The sequence below is a fragment of the Enoplosus armatus genome, assembly GCF_043641665.1.
Source record: "Enoplosus armatus isolate fEnoArm2 chromosome 16 unlocalized genomic scaffold, fEnoArm2.hap1 SUPER_16_unloc_2, whole genome shotgun sequence".
Classification (NCBI taxonomy): domain Eukaryota; kingdom Metazoa; phylum Chordata; class Actinopteri; order Centrarchiformes; family Enoplosidae; genus Enoplosus; species Enoplosus armatus.
The window spans coordinates 78,152-95,355 of record NW_027261191.1 but is presented as its reverse complement, the minus strand read 5'-3'; the positions used below and the strand labels follow the sequence as shown (position 1 = coordinate 95,355).

The 17,204-nt window shown below is 41.8% G+C and overlaps 1 protein-coding gene across 1 annotated transcript; it reads left to right on the top strand.

Moving 5' to 3' along the window:
• Window positions 1-1,873: 1,873 nt before the first annotated feature.
• Window positions 1,874-16,913, top strand: LOC139307137 (interleukin-17 receptor D-like). Its single transcript, XM_070931019.1, has 11 exons — window positions 1,874-2,114; window positions 8,383-8,541; window positions 9,063-9,181; window positions 11,571-11,694; window positions 11,974-12,012; window positions 12,748-12,893; window positions 13,010-13,084; window positions 13,577-13,643; window positions 14,071-14,217; window positions 14,407-14,579; window positions 16,032-16,913. Exons 1-11 carry the CDS (start codon window positions 1,874-1,876, stop codon window positions 16,575-16,577), a joined length of 1,836 nt encoding a protein of 611 aa, XP_070787120.1. The 3' UTR covers window positions 16,578-16,913.
• Window positions 16,914-17,204: the final 291 nt, after the last annotated feature.

The window sequence follows — 17,204 nt, the reverse complement described above, 5'->3', positions numbered from 1 at the left end:
TAGCAAGGCAAAAAATGAACCCACACACACGACTCAAACAAAGTACAAATATATAATAAAGAGTATTTATTTATAACAAAATATGAAGCTTGACAAAGCAAGAGATATCTACAAAGTTAACAACAGAAAATCACTCCCAAAAAGTGGAGGAACAAAACTAGGAAAAACAAGACAGTAAAGTGAACAAATTAACAAGAACACTGAAACAACTCACACAGGGACTAACAGGAAATCTTGACATGGAATTACCGCTGGTTATCATGGCACTGAGGACAAGACAAACTGCCACAAGACAAAGGGAGACGCAGACTATTTAAACATGAGGTGAGCGAACACAGGTGGAAACAATCAGGGGGACTGACAATCACAAAGGCGGGAAACACGAGGGCAGGAAGTAAAATGTTCTGAAACGAGAGGGCACACAATACTACAAAATAAAACAGGAAATGACAAGACAACATGACTAAATGAGACAAAAACGGTAACTTAACGTAAATGACGAGACATGACACATCCTGCCAAAAGTGTTTTAACAGAATGCTGGGAACATAATGAGACAAAAGTTTTGGGTGGATTGGTGATGCAAAGGCCATCAATTACAGTACAGCCCCACAGTTTCAATTTCTTCCATTCTTCCCTGGTTGTTCTCCTTGCCAAGTATAGACCTCAATATACAGCAGCAATTGAAGGACAAGTCAAAGCAACTTTCAGTATGCCGCAAAGTTTGATCAGCATTTTTCAGACTCTGTGTTCATATTCACAGATGGCTCCAAAGATCCTGTTACAGGGTGTGCAGGTGCAGCAGCTTATATCCGAGTGACTGAATCATATATTAGGAAAAGAGTGTCAGACCACTTGTCAGTATATACCTCAGAGCTATTGGCAATATTATTGGCCTTGCAGTGGATAGAAGAGAAGGAAATAAATAACACTGTTATTGCATCTGACAGCTTTGCAGCACTAACAAGCATGAGATCTGGCAGATCATCATTTAGGACAGATATTCTTAATGAAATATTTCTTTTCAATTCAATTCAATTCAATTTTATTTATATAGCGCCAAATCACAACAAAAGTCATCTCATGACACTTTACAAATAGAGCAGGTCTAGACCGACTCTTTATAATGTTATTACAGGAAGACTTCCGGATGTGCTTTGCCGTGTGAAGACGTGTGTGCGGAGGCTCCGTGTAAAAGTAGTCAAAAATATTAATATCGCCATATTTGTATCATTTTGGGGGGGCTGGACGAATAAGATTCTGTTTTGGGAGTGAACGAGTGCGTTCTCAGTGCAGTTTACGACCGAAAATGACCTCCAGATCGACTCGAACGGGCGGAGAAAAGCCGCCGGTGGTTAGCAACTTGACCTCCTCGGCTAGCAAGGGTGATATTAGCCTAACACGTGCCGACGACATGCCTCAGTGGGCTAAGGATATGATGTCCGAGATTAAAAACGGCAACGTTGAGAATACGAAATACAGGGAGGAGACAAAGACCGAGATCGTGAGGTGCAAAGAAGAAGTAGAGAAAGGAAGGAAAGAGACGAAGGCCGAGATGGAAAAATGGGCTAGGAGCGTGGAAGAGAATGCTAAAGCTCAGTTTGAGTTGCTACGTGGGGAGGTGAGGCTGATTAGCGATCATACTAGCAGTTTGGCTAATAGGATGGACGAACGGAAAAAAGAGGTGGATGAAATATTGAATGGTCAGTCTGACAGCATAACCAACATTGAGACAAAACTGAAAGAAATGGAGAAGGAGGTACTGAAGCTGAGGGGACGGAGTGAAGACCTCGAGGCACGATCACGACGCAACAACATACGTGTCGTGGGGGTAAGAGAAGGGGCCGAGACGGGCAAAAAGCCGTCAGACTTTATGGCGGGCTTGCTGAAAGACAAGTTGGGACTAGCAGTAACACCGACGCTTGATCGAGCACACCGGACACTCGGCGCGAGACGAGACGGGAACGGAGTTCCGCCGAGAGCGTTCGTCGTGAGATGTCACTACTTTACAGAGAAAGAGGAGATAATGAAGAAGGCGAGAGAAATGGAGAGAACACCGGAGGGTCGGAGCGGACAGATTCACATCTTCCCGGACTACACCCAGGAGGTAAACAGTAAGAGAGCAGCCTTCAAAGAAGCAAGAAGCCTCCTGCGGGCCTGCACGGGGATCAGATATGGGCTGCGTTACCCGGCAACCCTGGTGATTACGCCAGAAGGAGGGCAAACGAAAATCTTCGAGAGCCCAAAAGACGCCGTGGATTACATCAAGAAGAAACTGAACCCTGGGTGAAGCATATAGACTGGTTTCAGCTTGGCTAAGTAGAAATGTACACATGCTTACACTGTTGAAATGGGATGACTACTGCAAGCAGGATTTTGTTGACTAGATTTGACAATATTGACAAAGAAATATTTGTTTCAGTGTGTATTTAAGTGGGGATATGCACATGCACTCACATATATTGCTGGGTGTATGTATATATATTTTTTTTTTTTCTTTGTATATAGATATATAATTCTCATCCCATCCTAGGAGCTACGGTTGCCCTGTCATATTATTGTTTTGTCTTATTCAAGGTTTAAGAATTGATTTTTCCCCCTTGGCTATTGTTGCCTACTGCCTATGGTATTGCCTTTTATTTCTATTTTTAATATTTTACATTATTTAGGATCTTGCTCTTGAGAGCTCCCTCTGTTTGTTTTTCCCATGAGGTGATTAAGTCAAAGGGGTGATGTTATACTTTTAAGGTTAGGGGGTGATATACACGGAGCCGCACACGGTAGGCTTGGTGTGTAGGAGGATGATGGACCGGTTGGCCACAAGAGAGCTCGTTAAAGAGCACTGTGTTAGCGTTCATATATGTAATGTGTTATGTGTTAGCTGTGTCTGTGTGTGTGACACCCCCCCCTCCCTCCCCAGACCCTCTCCTTTTAACCTTTTTGTTTTTGCTGCCAAATCTTCAAGGTGTGATCCGGAAAGTGGGTATCATAGGGGTGCAATGGTGATTCCGGGCTGCGGACTCCTGACATGGCACCAAACATGGATGCGAGCAGAATGGACACAAAATTGATGAGCTGGAACGTAAGGGCGATCAATAAGCCGGCTAAACGGAGTAAGATATTTTCGCATTTGAGAGACCAGGGAGCGGAGATAGTTTACTTACAGGAGACGCATTTGTTGAACAAGGACCACCTCAAGCTTTGTAGGGGGGGATTCAATCAGATTTATCACTCAAATTTCAATAGTAAGAGTCGAGGAGTGGCCATCCTTATACACAGGAATGTACAATTCGTAGAAACAACTACTATAAAAGATAAACATGGTCGATATGTTATTGTGGTTGGAAAATTATTCAATATGCCAGTGGTGTTGGCAAACATATACGCACCCAATTGGGATAATGTTCAATTTTTTAAGGACTTATTCTCATTACTGCCTAATTTGGACGCTCATAATCTGATTCTAGGGGGAGACCTAAACTGTGTCCTAGACTCAACCTTGGACCGCTCTAGCCCAACATCCAATGTATTAAGTAAATCAGCACAATGCATTAACTCTTTTTGTAAAGCATATGGTGTGTTTGATCCATGGAGATTCATAAACCCAACCTCCAGACAGTACTCCTTTTACTCCCCACCACATCAAACATATACTAGAATTGACTATTTCTTATTAGATAATAAACTGACTTCTATAGTAACAGATGTAGAATACACTGGTATAGTAATATCTGATCACAGCCCGGTCATGTTGAAACTTCACTTTCCTGAGAATACGCCACCTCAGAGAATGTGGCGCCTTAATAGCAGGCTATTGGCAGATGATGATTTTACAAAATTCATAAACTCGCAAATAGTCTTTTTCTTAGAACTTAATGATACCCCTGATATAAGTAATGGCACTCTGTGGGAATCCTTAAAAGCTTATTTACGAGGACAAATAATTTCATACAGTGCTGGTGAAAGGAAGAGAAAGATGAAACGTACCACGGAATTAATAAAAGCAATAAAAGAAGTTGACCTGGCAAATTCTATGACTCCCTCTGAGGAGCTACATAGAAAGCGGATTTTGCTCCAAACTGAATATGATGTCTTGATAAGTCAATGTGAGGAGGATCTATATCTTAGGTCAAGACAGGATCTCTATGAGCATGGTGAGCGTGCGGGTAAGCTCCTGAGCTACCAGTTGAAGCAATCAGCAGCTGCTGGCAGGATAGTACAGATAGGAGATAACCTGGGAAACAAAATTATAGATCAGAAGGGTATTAACGACCAATTTAAATCTTTTTATAAGGATCTGTATACTTCAGAAACAGATGACAAGGAACGAGTGAAAAATTTTTTTGAAAATCTGGAAATACCATCCCTAGATGACGCAGATAGGGATAGATTAGAGGGACCCATGACGGCTAGGGAGATAGAGAATGCGATTCGGAATATGAAGACAGGCAAAGCGCCGGGCCCTGATGGGTTCCCAAGTGAGTTTTATAAAACATTCGCTTCTAAACTGATACCCCTGCTTTGTGGAGTATATAGGGAGGTCCTTGATAAAAAAGCTTTGCCTCAAACAATGTCACAGGCTTTGATCTCTGTACTCCTTAAGAAAAATAAAGACCCACTTAAATGTGAATCATACCGCCCAGTGAGTCTACTTGGCTGTGATTATAAGATATTGGCCAAAATATTGGCGGCTAGGATTGAGCTTGTTATAAGTAAAATAATTCATCCTGACCAGACAGGGTTTGTTGCTGGTAGACAACTTTCCAGTAATCTCCGTCGCTTGTTTAATGTGATATACACTGCTGAAGATAACATTGAGCCTGAGATTGTGATCTCCCTGGATGCCCACAAAGCCTTTGATAGAATAGAGTATTTCTATCTGTTCACGGCCCTCGAGAGATTCGGATTCGGTCCTAAATTTCGCTCGTGGATTGAGATAATTTATGCGAACCCCCAGGCTATGGTAAGAACAAACAATATAATATCTGAACCTTTTCCTCTGTTTCGGGGGACAAGGCAGGGTTGCCCCTTGTCGCCCATGCTCTTTGATGTGGCAATTGAGCCCCTCGCAATAATGCTGAGGCATGCTGCTGAGCTCGGGGGAATACACAGGGGCACGCAAATTCATAAGTTGTCTTTATACGCTGATGACCTCCTCCTCTTCCTGTCGAATCCTGTCACGAACATCCCGGTAGCTCTTGGTATTATCGAAGACTATGGGAGGGTGTCGGGTTATAAAATTAACCTGGGAAAAAGTGTCCTTTTCCCAATTAATAAACAGGCGAGGAAACTTTCATTCCAGGCCTATCCCTTTACAACAAATAAGGATAAGTTTACCTATTTAGGTATCAATGTAACAAGGAGGTATAAAGATTTATTTAATCATAATTTTAAAGTAACATTGGATACGGCAAAATTAGATATGGAAAGGTGGTCATCCCTCCCCCTATCATTAGCAGGGAAGATAAATTCTGTTAAAATGAACATAATGCCACGGTTCCTCTATTTATTCCAGACGGTACCAATTTTCATACCGAAGTCATTTTTTAAAGAACTGAATAAATGTACATCCACCTTTATCTGGGAAAAAAAAGTCCCCCGGATAAGAAGGGAGTTCCTTGAGAGACAGAGGGAAGAGGGAGGCCTGGCCCTACCAAATTATATGCACTATTATTGGGCTGCTAATATACATAAGGTGTTGTTTTGGGTCTCAAAGTTGGATGACGATGAAACTCCAGTGTGGGTACATATGGAAAGATATGCATCTAGCCCGGTGTCCCTATGCTCCCTGGTCTGCGCTCCTCTGCCCTTAAGCAAACACCTTTACACAAACAACCCTGTTGTATGTGACTCTATCAAAATCTGGGTCCAATTCAGAACACATTTTAAAAATAGAAACGCCCTCCTGTCTGCTCCCGTCTATGGCAATCACTTATTCTCCCCGGCCCTTGGGGGAACAGCATTTAGGGAATGGTATAGAGCTGGGGTGGAATGCGTCAAAAATCTTTTTAAAGGTGGTGTTTTCATGTCTGCTGCTCAGTTGGAGAAGGAATATGGAATCCCCTCAAAGACGAATTACTTAAGATATTTTCAGGTTCGAGATTTTGTGAAAAAGACATTCGCCTCATCCCTTGAGTTGCCGCGGAGTGGATGGATAGATGGGCTGCTAGACATGAATCCAACTCTTAAAGGGACGGTTTCCACGCTCTATGTGAGCATCCAGAAGGTGGCTTCCCCATCCCTTGATATCTTACAAAGGAAGTGGGAGGAAGAGTTAGAATTGGACATATCAGATGTTGACTGGAGACGGGCAGTGGAACTAATACACTCTTCTTCTGTATGTGTTAGACATGGATTGATACAGTTTAAGGTCTTACACAGACTTCATTTCTCAAGGGACAAACTGGCAAGAATGTATCAGGGGGCTGATCCGACTTGCCCTAGATGTAAACAGGTGCCAGCCAATATAGGTCATATGTTCTGGTCCTGTCCCAAGCTGAAAGAGTTCTGGGCCAGAATTTTTAGAACTTTCTCGTCAATCTATAACAAAGATATAGAGCCCGGCCCTCTGACAGCCATCTTTGGTGTGACACCAAGGGAAGCGCCACTAACAATCTCTCAAAGGAAAACAATAGCATTCTCTTCATTGCTGGCTAGGAGATTGATCCTACTTAACTGGATAAAGGCGACACCGCCATCCCATAAACGATGGGTAGAAGAGGTGATGGCACACCTTAAATTAGAACATATTAGATTCACCTTGCAGGGCAACACTAAGAAGTACTCTACGGTCTGGCAGCCTTTTATTTCCTACTTTGAACATGAGTTCTAATTAGCCCCAACATAGATGGCAGCTTTTGACCCCCCCCCCCTCCTTCCCTTCCCTTCCCACATGGGTGATGGGTATGTCTGATGTCTGATATTAGTATGGTATGTCTTGTTACTGTTTTGTCTGTGGTTTAGACCTGTATTTGAGATGTATGTTTTGAGTCCTGCTGTCTTTTTTTTAATTTATTTTTTTATTTTATTTTATTTTATTTTTTTTATTTTATTTATTTTTTTTTTTTGAATGGGATGTTTGTTGTTTGAACAGAAAATTCAATAAAAACACTTTGATAATAATAATAATATAATGTTATTACAGAGACCCAACAGTTCCCACCATGAGCAAGCACTTTGGCGACAATGGCAAGGAAAAACTTCCTTTTAAGAGGCAGAAACCTCAAGCAGAACCAGACTCTAGGTGGGCGGTCATCTGCTTTGACCGGTTGGGTTTGAGAAAGAGAGAGAGAGGGAGAGAGAGAGAGACATAGAGAGGGAGGGAGAAAGAGAGAGGGGGAGAGACAGACAGACAGACAGAAAGAGACAGAGAGAGAGATAGACATAAAGACACAGATAGACAGACCGACAGACGGACTAGCAGTAGAAATAGCAGCTATAATTATAATAATAATGGAAATATGACTGATGATAGTAGTTACAGCTGTAATAATAGCTGTAATAATAGCACAGTAGATCAAAATGATTATCTGATATTAGCTTGTTTACTAATACAGCTTTAGATGACAGAGATCTGATATTTAACAGTCCACACTTAATTTTCCTATTGTTTTGTCCTATAGCAGTGGTGGTCTTAATTTTTATTAGGTTTTTATTAATGACTGCTCTCCTGTTTAATTTTGATTGAATTAATTTAAGTGGTCGGGGGGGAGACACAGTCATTATGGGGTTTTGGGTGGGTAACTGCTCTAATGGAAGCGCAGAGAAGCGTGTAGGACTGCGACTCTGCATCCTGGTCTGGACTCTGGGTTGTCACGGTTTTGGTTCACTAATAAAGTCGGTCAGATTTCTAGATATGAGAGCCGCTCCATCCAAAGTGGGATGAATGCCGTCTCTCCTCATCAGACCAGGTCTCCTCCAGAAAGTCCGCCAATTATCTACGAAGCCCACATCGTTTGCTGGACACCACCTCGACAGCCAGCGGTTGAATGATGACATGCGGCTAAACATGTCATCACTGGTCAAATTGGGAAGGGGCCCAGAGAAAACTACGGAGTCCGACATAGTTTTTGCAAACGAACACACCGACTCCACGTTAATTTTAGTGACCTCCGATTGGCGTAACCGGGAGTCATTACCGCCGACGTGAATAACAATCTTACTGTATTTACGCTTATCCATGCATGCTAACAAGTACAACCTCATAGCCGTTAGCATGACTGTAGCCCGGTCTTGCTAAAACATCCTGTTTCCTTTCATATTAGATATCCAGAAATGTATTGATTGCTGACTTGTGCACTGTCAAGAAATCATCATGTACTGAGAATGTCTTTTGCAGCAAAACACTTTGATATTCTATGTGTCATTGTTATTTCTCCTCAGGTTGTATTCCATGGCCATGTTTTGAGTTGCTAGGAGAAGGAGACCCTAAAATCTGTCAGCACTATGTCCAAGCACCAAATGATGTGAAGATTGAGTTTGTACATGAGCCAAACCCCAAATATGACACAATGGTTGTCTCCTGGAAGCCCAGTTACTATGGTATGTTGATACAGATTGACAACGAAATACTCTCATCCTATATTCTAAAGCCAATTTCTGTATGCGGTTGTGATAAGGATACATAGCATGTCTTTAAATTGGGGCGAAAGTCATACAGTTGTTTGGTCAGTTTTTAAGACTGTAGCCAGTTTTGAAATTAAAATACCATGTCAGGCAGGAGTTACGTCCCCCAAATAATTTGTCATATCAGGGTTTGACATAAAGAAGATTTACTTCAGGTGACATACAGTGAATTATTTTTGAAAGGCGAAAATTATGCCTTGCATTATGAGAATGCTTCTAAGTACAGGTATGAGAGACAGCTCGTTGAATTATTCCAGGCTTTGACAGGTGACAGTATAACAGACTTTCTTGTTAAAAGTTTAATTGAGCATGCACTGAACTGGTGTAACACAAGCAGCACACACATGCATTTGACTTTGGAGTTTGTATGCAACTTAGATGATGGCTTGCCGAGTCCGTGACACTGACTTCACGCTGTCCTTTTGTGTTTGCTGCAGGCATCGCCTTCCTGCGAGGCTTTCAGGTGTCCCTCCAGGCTTTGGGAGGGTCTGGTGTTGCCTGTCAGCTCTTTCTCTTCCACCGTAACCTCTCCATCCCGGCTTCACATGCTCAAAGGGTAGGAAGGGCCCCGCTCGCTTTGGTCTGTGCTTCTTTTTCTGCCTAGAATGCCACTTTTAACGCAAATTCTTGTTAAAAGCAGTTCTCAACAACAAACAACTAAGCAATACTTTGAATATAAATACATTTACATTTTGATTACAGATTATTTCATCAGGGAGTGGATCTTAAATCTTTCCCACCCCAAAGACCAAAGACTTTCCCCTGGGAAGACACACCAGCAGCCAGTATCTTTTAGCTTCTGGACATACTCTCACATTATGACCTGGTGTTTATGAAATTATGTTATATTTTGGGTGGGATAACAGTGACATCATCCTTCAGAAAAACTGAAAATATGCCCTTATGATTTTATCAAGCTCATCAAGATCATTCAAAAGCTGTAATTATCACACGAGAGGCAACGTCACAGGAAGTCTGTTATTTAGCCTTTTGTTATGAGAATGTCCTGAAGGACTATGACACCATACACCATTGGACATGCTCACAACGGTGGGAACTCCACATGCATACATTTAAACCACATTAACACTTAATCCAATGAAAGGAACACACATTACTGTGTTTGACTTGGTAAACGATGAAAACGGTGAGGTTTCTAATAACCCTTATTTTGATAACTATAGGTTGTATGGGGCTGATTTTGTTTTTGAAACAAATCATTTTTGCTCAACCCTGTGTACACAACTCATCTGTCTAATTTTATATGTAATCTGCCAGTTTCAAAGAAGAGATATTTGCGTCACTATGTCCCACGACGATGCATTTTATGTCTGACATATTAGAAACAGATTAGTGCAATTTGCCCATTACTAGGCAACAAGTTGCTATCCACCTGCTTCATTTCGGTTTCTGTAATCAGAATCAGAATCAGAATCAGAAACTGTTTATTGCCAAGTAACATACATTACAAGGAATTTGCTGTGGTCTGAAGGTGCTATTGTTTTGATAACAAATAAGTAGAATATAAAAGCTAAAATAAGAATAAGAATAAAAATAAAAATAAAAAATAAGATAAGATAAATAACAACAGTGCAGTGACCAGAATAAAGTAAAGTGTCCAGATAAAGTGTCCAGTAGGGGGTGGGTGCGTTAATGTAACGCAGTGGGGACAGGGGTGATGTACGTTAATATAACGTATATTGTGTTAATTGTTTTACATGTAAAAACTATGTCCTATAGCATCCCTGGCTGAATGATGGTCTAACTCTTCACAAAACCTTTATAGATGACACACAGTGCTGTAGCTCCAAAACTGTGGGAACCATGAAGGTTGAAAAGCACTATATATGTGAGACCATTTGAGTCCATTTACTTTAACATCCTGATGGAATATGTCACAATAGCTTTACAATTTTCCTTGGATTATATGCTTTAGATTGAAAATGAATTAGCATTACTATCATTTATACTCAAATACCACTTTTTAACCCTTTTAACTCAACTTAATGACAATCTCTAATGGAGTCCTATAGGTGAGCATTTGAACTCACCTATAGAATATGTATATGAAATATGTATTCGCATAAAGCATTGGAAAATAGCACAAATCACACATGAAATGCAGCTTTAATCTAGCATTACTTCACTAAAGCATGCTTCACCTTACATACAAGCTTTATAATTTAACTAACAGAACCAATAATAACACAGCTTTAAGAACAGACTCATGAAATCAACAGATTATTTAAGTATTCTGGACCATACCAAAGGTCATTAACACATCCATACATGTCCTTGAGGCGTCATCATACAATAAAGAAAAGTGTGAAATTGTTAAAGTGTAGCAAGTGTTAAACCAACAAGTGACTTTTAAGAACTGCAATGCATAAACACCATATTGTTGCCTATGAAAGACAGGGATCATGTTTTAAAAAACGTGATATCTATTTAATGGTAAATGTTTCATGAAAGAACCACAAGTTAGTACCAGAGCTACAGGCTGCAATGACCACTCTGTACTAGTATTCTGGTACTCTGGGAGGCAAATCTGACCATAACCAAGTCCAAGTCTCATATCCAAATCTGCATATGCTCAAATCAAATCATCCTACAAAAAAGTAAGTAAAAAGTTCAAATTCAATCAAAAACACACAACGTCACATCACATAAAATGGCAACTCGACTCAACAATTCTTTGGGGAAAGTGTTGATAAACATATGTCAGCTGGGATTGGCTGTAGCCCCCCTGTGACTCTCAAGGATAAGTGGGTATAGCAAATAGATGGATGAATATATATAATATATAACAGCAATATATATGAGACTTTGTATGAGAAAGCCGTTCTATTTAACCACTAATAAAGAATATGTCAAAAACTCTTATCTCAGCTTATCAGATAAGTGTGCAGTGTGTTTGAAGTCATAATTGCCACTGAATTCTGCAGGTGTACAAGTCAGACCCTTTCCCCGGCCTCTCCCTTGGGTCCCAGTATGCTGTTACCGTCATGGCTCTGCCAGTGCCTGAGGAGTGGGAGAGGTTCTACCACAGCAAGATCTTTTCCACACGCTGTAAGACTACTTTAAGCTCTAGACTAGATATTATCTCATAAAGCACACACACACACACACACACACAGTTTCAGTGAACTTTGTGGTTGCTTCAGGGTAACCTTCAAAATCTAAATCCCTCCTTCTCTTGGCTTATTTACTGTACATATAATGACATCTCCTGCTCTGTCCCCAGAAAGCTCTCTGCTCTCTAAACTTTGCCCTTTTCATCATATATCTTTCAGTAAGACTATTGTCAAAACAATGGTGAATTTATAGTAATATGCGCTGGTTTTGCAGCATGTGCAGAGAAGAACGGTCTTGAGCAGTGCAAAAAAGGTGAGAATTTCTCATAGTTCCCAAATAAAGTCTGGTATAACAATAAATGTTTTCCTTCTTCGGTAATGCTTCAATTTACAGGTCCACAAATTTCATGGAAAGTAGGTGATAATTAGCAAGTTACGTATTTGAAATTTCTTTGAAATTATCCCCAAATTACCCCTAAATGTGTCCAAAATTACTGCAAAATTATTTAAGAATTATATTGTGCTCTTTCCTAATAAGCAGTTGCGGTTCGATTTTTCACAAAAGTTAAACTTGCTGAAAATCTATCAATCCATGAATAAATGCTGCAGCTCTTCAATAACCAAGAAATTCCTGCGTTTTGCTTCCCAGCTGTTGGGTAAAAGTGAAGGGGGTTAGCCCTGAAGTCGATCTGCCCAGGAGGAAAACAAAGTCTTCCCTGTGCTACCGACAAGGGTCTGGAAGCTAGCACAGGAGCTTTGGCCCTGCAGGAGGAGAAGGTTTTCAAGTCCGGGGTGGGGGGACCCAGTGGGGGAGTGGCGCCGGAATGGGCACCAGAACCGGAGACAGATGAGATGGCAACGGAACAGGGTTTAGCTAGTAGGAACTATCTAGATATCAGTTAACTTCGTATTACTTTCCTTGAAATGTATGTATGCATGTAATTATCACCTACTTATCATGAAATTTGCGGACCTGTAAAATGAAGCGTTACCGTTTCTTCTTATGATCAGCTTGACATCATGTCAATATTTTATGGTCTGGTTGTAGACTGGTATCCCAAATATATTGAGGTCCAACATGAAGGGACTGCCATCATAGTGACCTTTAACCTGGCTCCCCCGAACCTGGGCATCAGAAGCTACTTCTCACTGTGTTACGCAAACGGCATAATGAAATACACAGACATAACACCTGTGAGTTGTTTCAACTTCTGCAGCTTTATATTTTGCCAATGCCTTGCTTCTATTATGTGTATTACGGAACTATTTGATAATTAAGTGAACTGAATACTTGTATTTAATTTCCTTAGAATTCCACCAACAACAAAACTCATCACAGCTATCAGCTGAATGGCCTTCAAGAAGGAACCAATTACACTTGTGAGGTAAAATAAAAGTGGATTATAACTATTCTATCCTTAACACTGATTGCATAATATATAAAACTACAACTGTTTTCAACCTAATCTCAGGGGCTTTGTGTTTAATAAATTATATTGAAATACCAGTCTCAAAAAATATGTATTATATGGACTATCTATATATTTTATGCATTAATTTTCAACCATCGGCATTTAGCATTTAGCCAGATATTTCCCCTCAAGAGCTGGTGGAGAGCAAAACAGAGATAAAAGGAGAGTGAATATTGGACTTGCATTCATCATCACAACCCCAAATTAATGCTAATGTTGCTCCATGTCTTCTGGATAAATAGGCTGTTAGCCAACACAGTCGATATATCAACTTTATAAGGTGATGTGTCAGTGTTTTGTTTACAGCTTGTTGCGCTGCCCCCAAGTGGCCCCCAAAAGAAGTTTATTTTGTCAATCTACAAGGTCAAGAATGAACTGTCATGCTCAACATTTCTTGTTTCACAGATTGCAGCTAACGAAGTGGATGCAGTGAGGAAAACATTCAGTGTTCAAGTCATGCACATTCAAAAAGGTGGGGGAGGTTGTTTTATTGCTGCTGATCCACACAATCACTATGCATCATAGTAGGTGCTATGCAAACCTCTCTTTTCATTTTGTTGTGGAGATATAAGTGATATAATATTTAAGTGTCTGTTGGACCATGAATACAGTCTGTGTATATTTAATACATGTGTGATCAATCCCATCAGTCTTTCATCCCTTTAAGTAATACTTTGGAATTTGGGGAAATATTCTTATTATGCTTCCAGTCTTTATGCTAAACTAAAATAATCTACTCCCAGCTCTAGCTCCATAATTAGCACACAGGCATGACAGTGGTATCAATCATCTCATTTTAACTCTCGGCAGTAATTAGTAACGCATTTTCCAAAATGTCAAACTACTTCTTTAAGGTCTGTCACTGAATTATCATGTAATCACAACTCCCCACTCCTCAGAAGGTGCCTTGCAACTCTCTGTCACTCTCTCCTGGGCTTTGATGCTTCCACTGGGCCTGGCTGTGGTAGCCATACTTGTAGTCTTACTGGCTGCTCTCACCAGGAGGAGGCCCAAGCTGCAGATGAAGAAACTTGACATAAAACCAGGTGCGAAGACAAACCAAATACTTCATGTAAAATCACTGCTTGCATTTCATGAAAGCTAATCAAAATAAGTCATGATAATAATCCATTTTACACCATTTGACAGAGAACCTTTCTTGTACCTCTGTTCTGTCTTTTCCATTACTGGCATGATGTGAAATACAACCAGATTTCTTATTTTCATCCATTCAGATGTTATCAAGCAGCATCAAGAAAGCGGGACTCAGGAGGAAGTGATGGCATTGCCCAGAAACAGGCTGACCCCTCCTCGTCTTCTGATTTGCTACAGCAGTTATGATGGGCCCGCTCATGTCAAAGCTGTCATGCAGTTAGGGGCCTTCATACAACAACACATGGCCACTCAGGTAGTGGACATGACATGTCGTGGCTCTAATGCCTTTTCCTACAGGTGTGCTGATTCAGTGGAATCGGACAGGCAGAAACAAATTATGAATACATCCATCCATTCATTTTCTACTGCTTATCCGGGGCCGGGCACGCGGTGGCAGCAGGCTAACCAAGGTGGTCCAGACATCCCTCTCCCTAGCAATGTTTTCTAGGGAGATCTCGAGGCGTTCCCAGGCCAGATGAGATATGTAATCCCTCCAACGTGTTCTGGGTCTAACCCGGGGTCTCCTACCAGTTGGACATGTCCAGAAATCCTCCAAAGGAAGGCGCTCAGGATTCATCCTGATCAGATGCCCGAACCACCTCAACTGGCTCCTTTCGATGCAAAGGAGCAGCGGCTCTACTCCGAGCTCCCTTCGGATCCCTTTTGAGGTCCTCCCCCTATCTCTAAGGCTGACCCCAGCCACCTTGATGAGGAAACTCATTTCGGTCGCTTGTATACCCAATCTCATTCTTTCGGTCCTTACCCAAAGCTCATGACCATAGCTAGGGGTTGGAAGGTAGATCGAGTGGTAAATCAAAAGCTTTGCCTTCCGGCTTAGCTCCCTCTTCACCACAACAGTTCAATACAACACCTGCATTAGTGCTGACACCGCATCAATCCGCTGGTCGATCTCACGCTCTATTTTACTCTCACTTGTGAACAAGACCCCGAGATACTTGAACTCCCTGCTTGAGGCAGTAACTCAGATTGCTCAGGCAGGGAGCAATCCACCTTTTTCCAGGAGAGAACCATGTCCTCGGACTTGGAGATGCTGACTCTCATCACGACCACTTTGCACTCGGCTGCAAACCGCCCCAGTGCATGCTGTGGGTCACAATCTGATGAAGCCAACAGAGCCACATCATCTGCAGAGAGCAGAGAAGCAATTCTGAAGTCCCCAAACCAAACACTCTCCTCTCCCGGCTGTGCCTTGAGATCCTGTCCATGAATATCACAAACAGAATCTGTGACAAGGGACACCCATCGAAAACGTATTTGACTTTTGTGCAGAATATACAGATACAGCTTGCACTATATATATATATATATACAGTATATATATATATATATATACACATATACATATAAGGACCAGGTGGCTTGTAGCAACGGCCCCGATGACCCCATACTCCCACAGTACCCCTCACAGGACCCCCCGGGGACACGGTCATAAGCCTTCTCCAAGTCCACAAAACACATGTAGACTGGATGGGAAACCCCACCCCCCACCCCAGTAAGCCCCCAAGGGTCCACTGTCCACAAGGCTAGGACGGAAATACAAAAAAGGATAACTGTCATCTTACAAAGCTAATTATTATATTGACAATTTCTGTGTTTCAATCTTTTCTTTAATATGAAATAGGGGTGTGTAAAATGTGTTATTAGAACACTTTGTCGTGACAGTGTTCTCCTTTGTTCTTCCCAGGTGTGCTTGGACCTGTGGGACTCTCTGAGCGTGGCTGAGGAGGGCAGTATGGCCTGGCACTGCCGTCAGATCCGGGAGAGCGACTTTATCTTGGTGATCTGTTCTTGGGGCTTCAATCGCAGACCTAAGCCAGAGCCAGAGGGTGACAACAAAGATGAGGCAGACAGAGGGCTGGACTTTGGGTCCAACGCCTTCAGCTCTGATGTAGCCATCAGACTTGTCGGAGAGGAGGTGGGACGAGCCAAAGCCAGGGGCCAGGACATGTCCAAATACATGGCGGCCATTTTTGAGTACTCTGAGGAAACAGACATTCCCACTGAGCTGAGGCTGGTATCTCACTACACGCTGACAAGTGACTTACCGCTGCTCTTCTCCCACCTCCATGGAGTGGCTCTGCATAGGCCGGGGGGTTACCTGAAGATAAACTACATCTCAGAGGAGGGCTTTTCTAAGTCACCAGCCGGAGCAGCTCTGCAGTTAGCAATCTACGAGGCTGGGATGGCAATGAGGGCAAAAAGGTATCACTCTGTGGAGGGAGGGAACTAAACACTAAAAAAAGCAATCCAATACGCCCTAACTTAATGGTGGTCCTCAGCCCAGTATAGGAGAATAGTTGGCTTACATAGCCAGACCTATCTCCACACTTCGGAGAAAGGTCTAGCTCAACCCATTATCATTCTGGGACAGGAGAAAAAAACGCTCTGGCTTGTTTGTATTTCTTTAAACCAATCACAATCGTCTTGGACAGCGCTAAGCCCAGGATGCAGTGACTGTGCCCTTGCAAAACGGTAACACGCAGACTGAAATAGTTGGCCAATGGCAGTCTTATCCCAACAGCCTACATCCGGTGAGTCAGACTACCTGAAGATAGACACTGATGATGGCCACAAACTTAACGGTTCCCTTAAATAATTGACCAACTAATCACCTCTGCCTCAGTTGTGCTGCAATGGCAGCAGCAGTGCACTTTGACCTCTAAAATGTGTTAACATGGTATATGTGTGTGTGTGTGTACAGGAAGGATTTGTTAAAAGAACGTCCAGTAATGTGTGTAATGGTCAAAAAAGCTATCTTAGTCTTACAAAAGACATTTTCTGTTTGTTTTCTTGCAGTGTCATGTGAAGTTATTATGAAATGAAAAACTTGTAATACAAGCATTGTACATAAATAAAC

What these genes read in the sequence shown, in the direction of transcription:
- LOC139307137 (XM_070931019.1), top strand. Translation starts at nt 1,874, where the DNA reads ATGGCGGGCTTGCTGAAAGACAAGTTGGGACTAGCAGTAACACCGACG. An exon ending in CGGCTTCACATGCTCAAAGG is followed by an intron (nt 9,182 to 11,570) that starts GTAGGAAGGGCC and finishes TGAATTCTGCAG; the next exon opens with GTGTACAAGTCAGACCCTTT. An exon ending in TCTTGAGCAGTGCAAAAAAG is followed by an intron (nt 12,013 to 12,747) that starts GTGAGAATTTCT and finishes GTCTGGTTGTAG; the next exon opens with ACTGGTATCCCAAATATATT.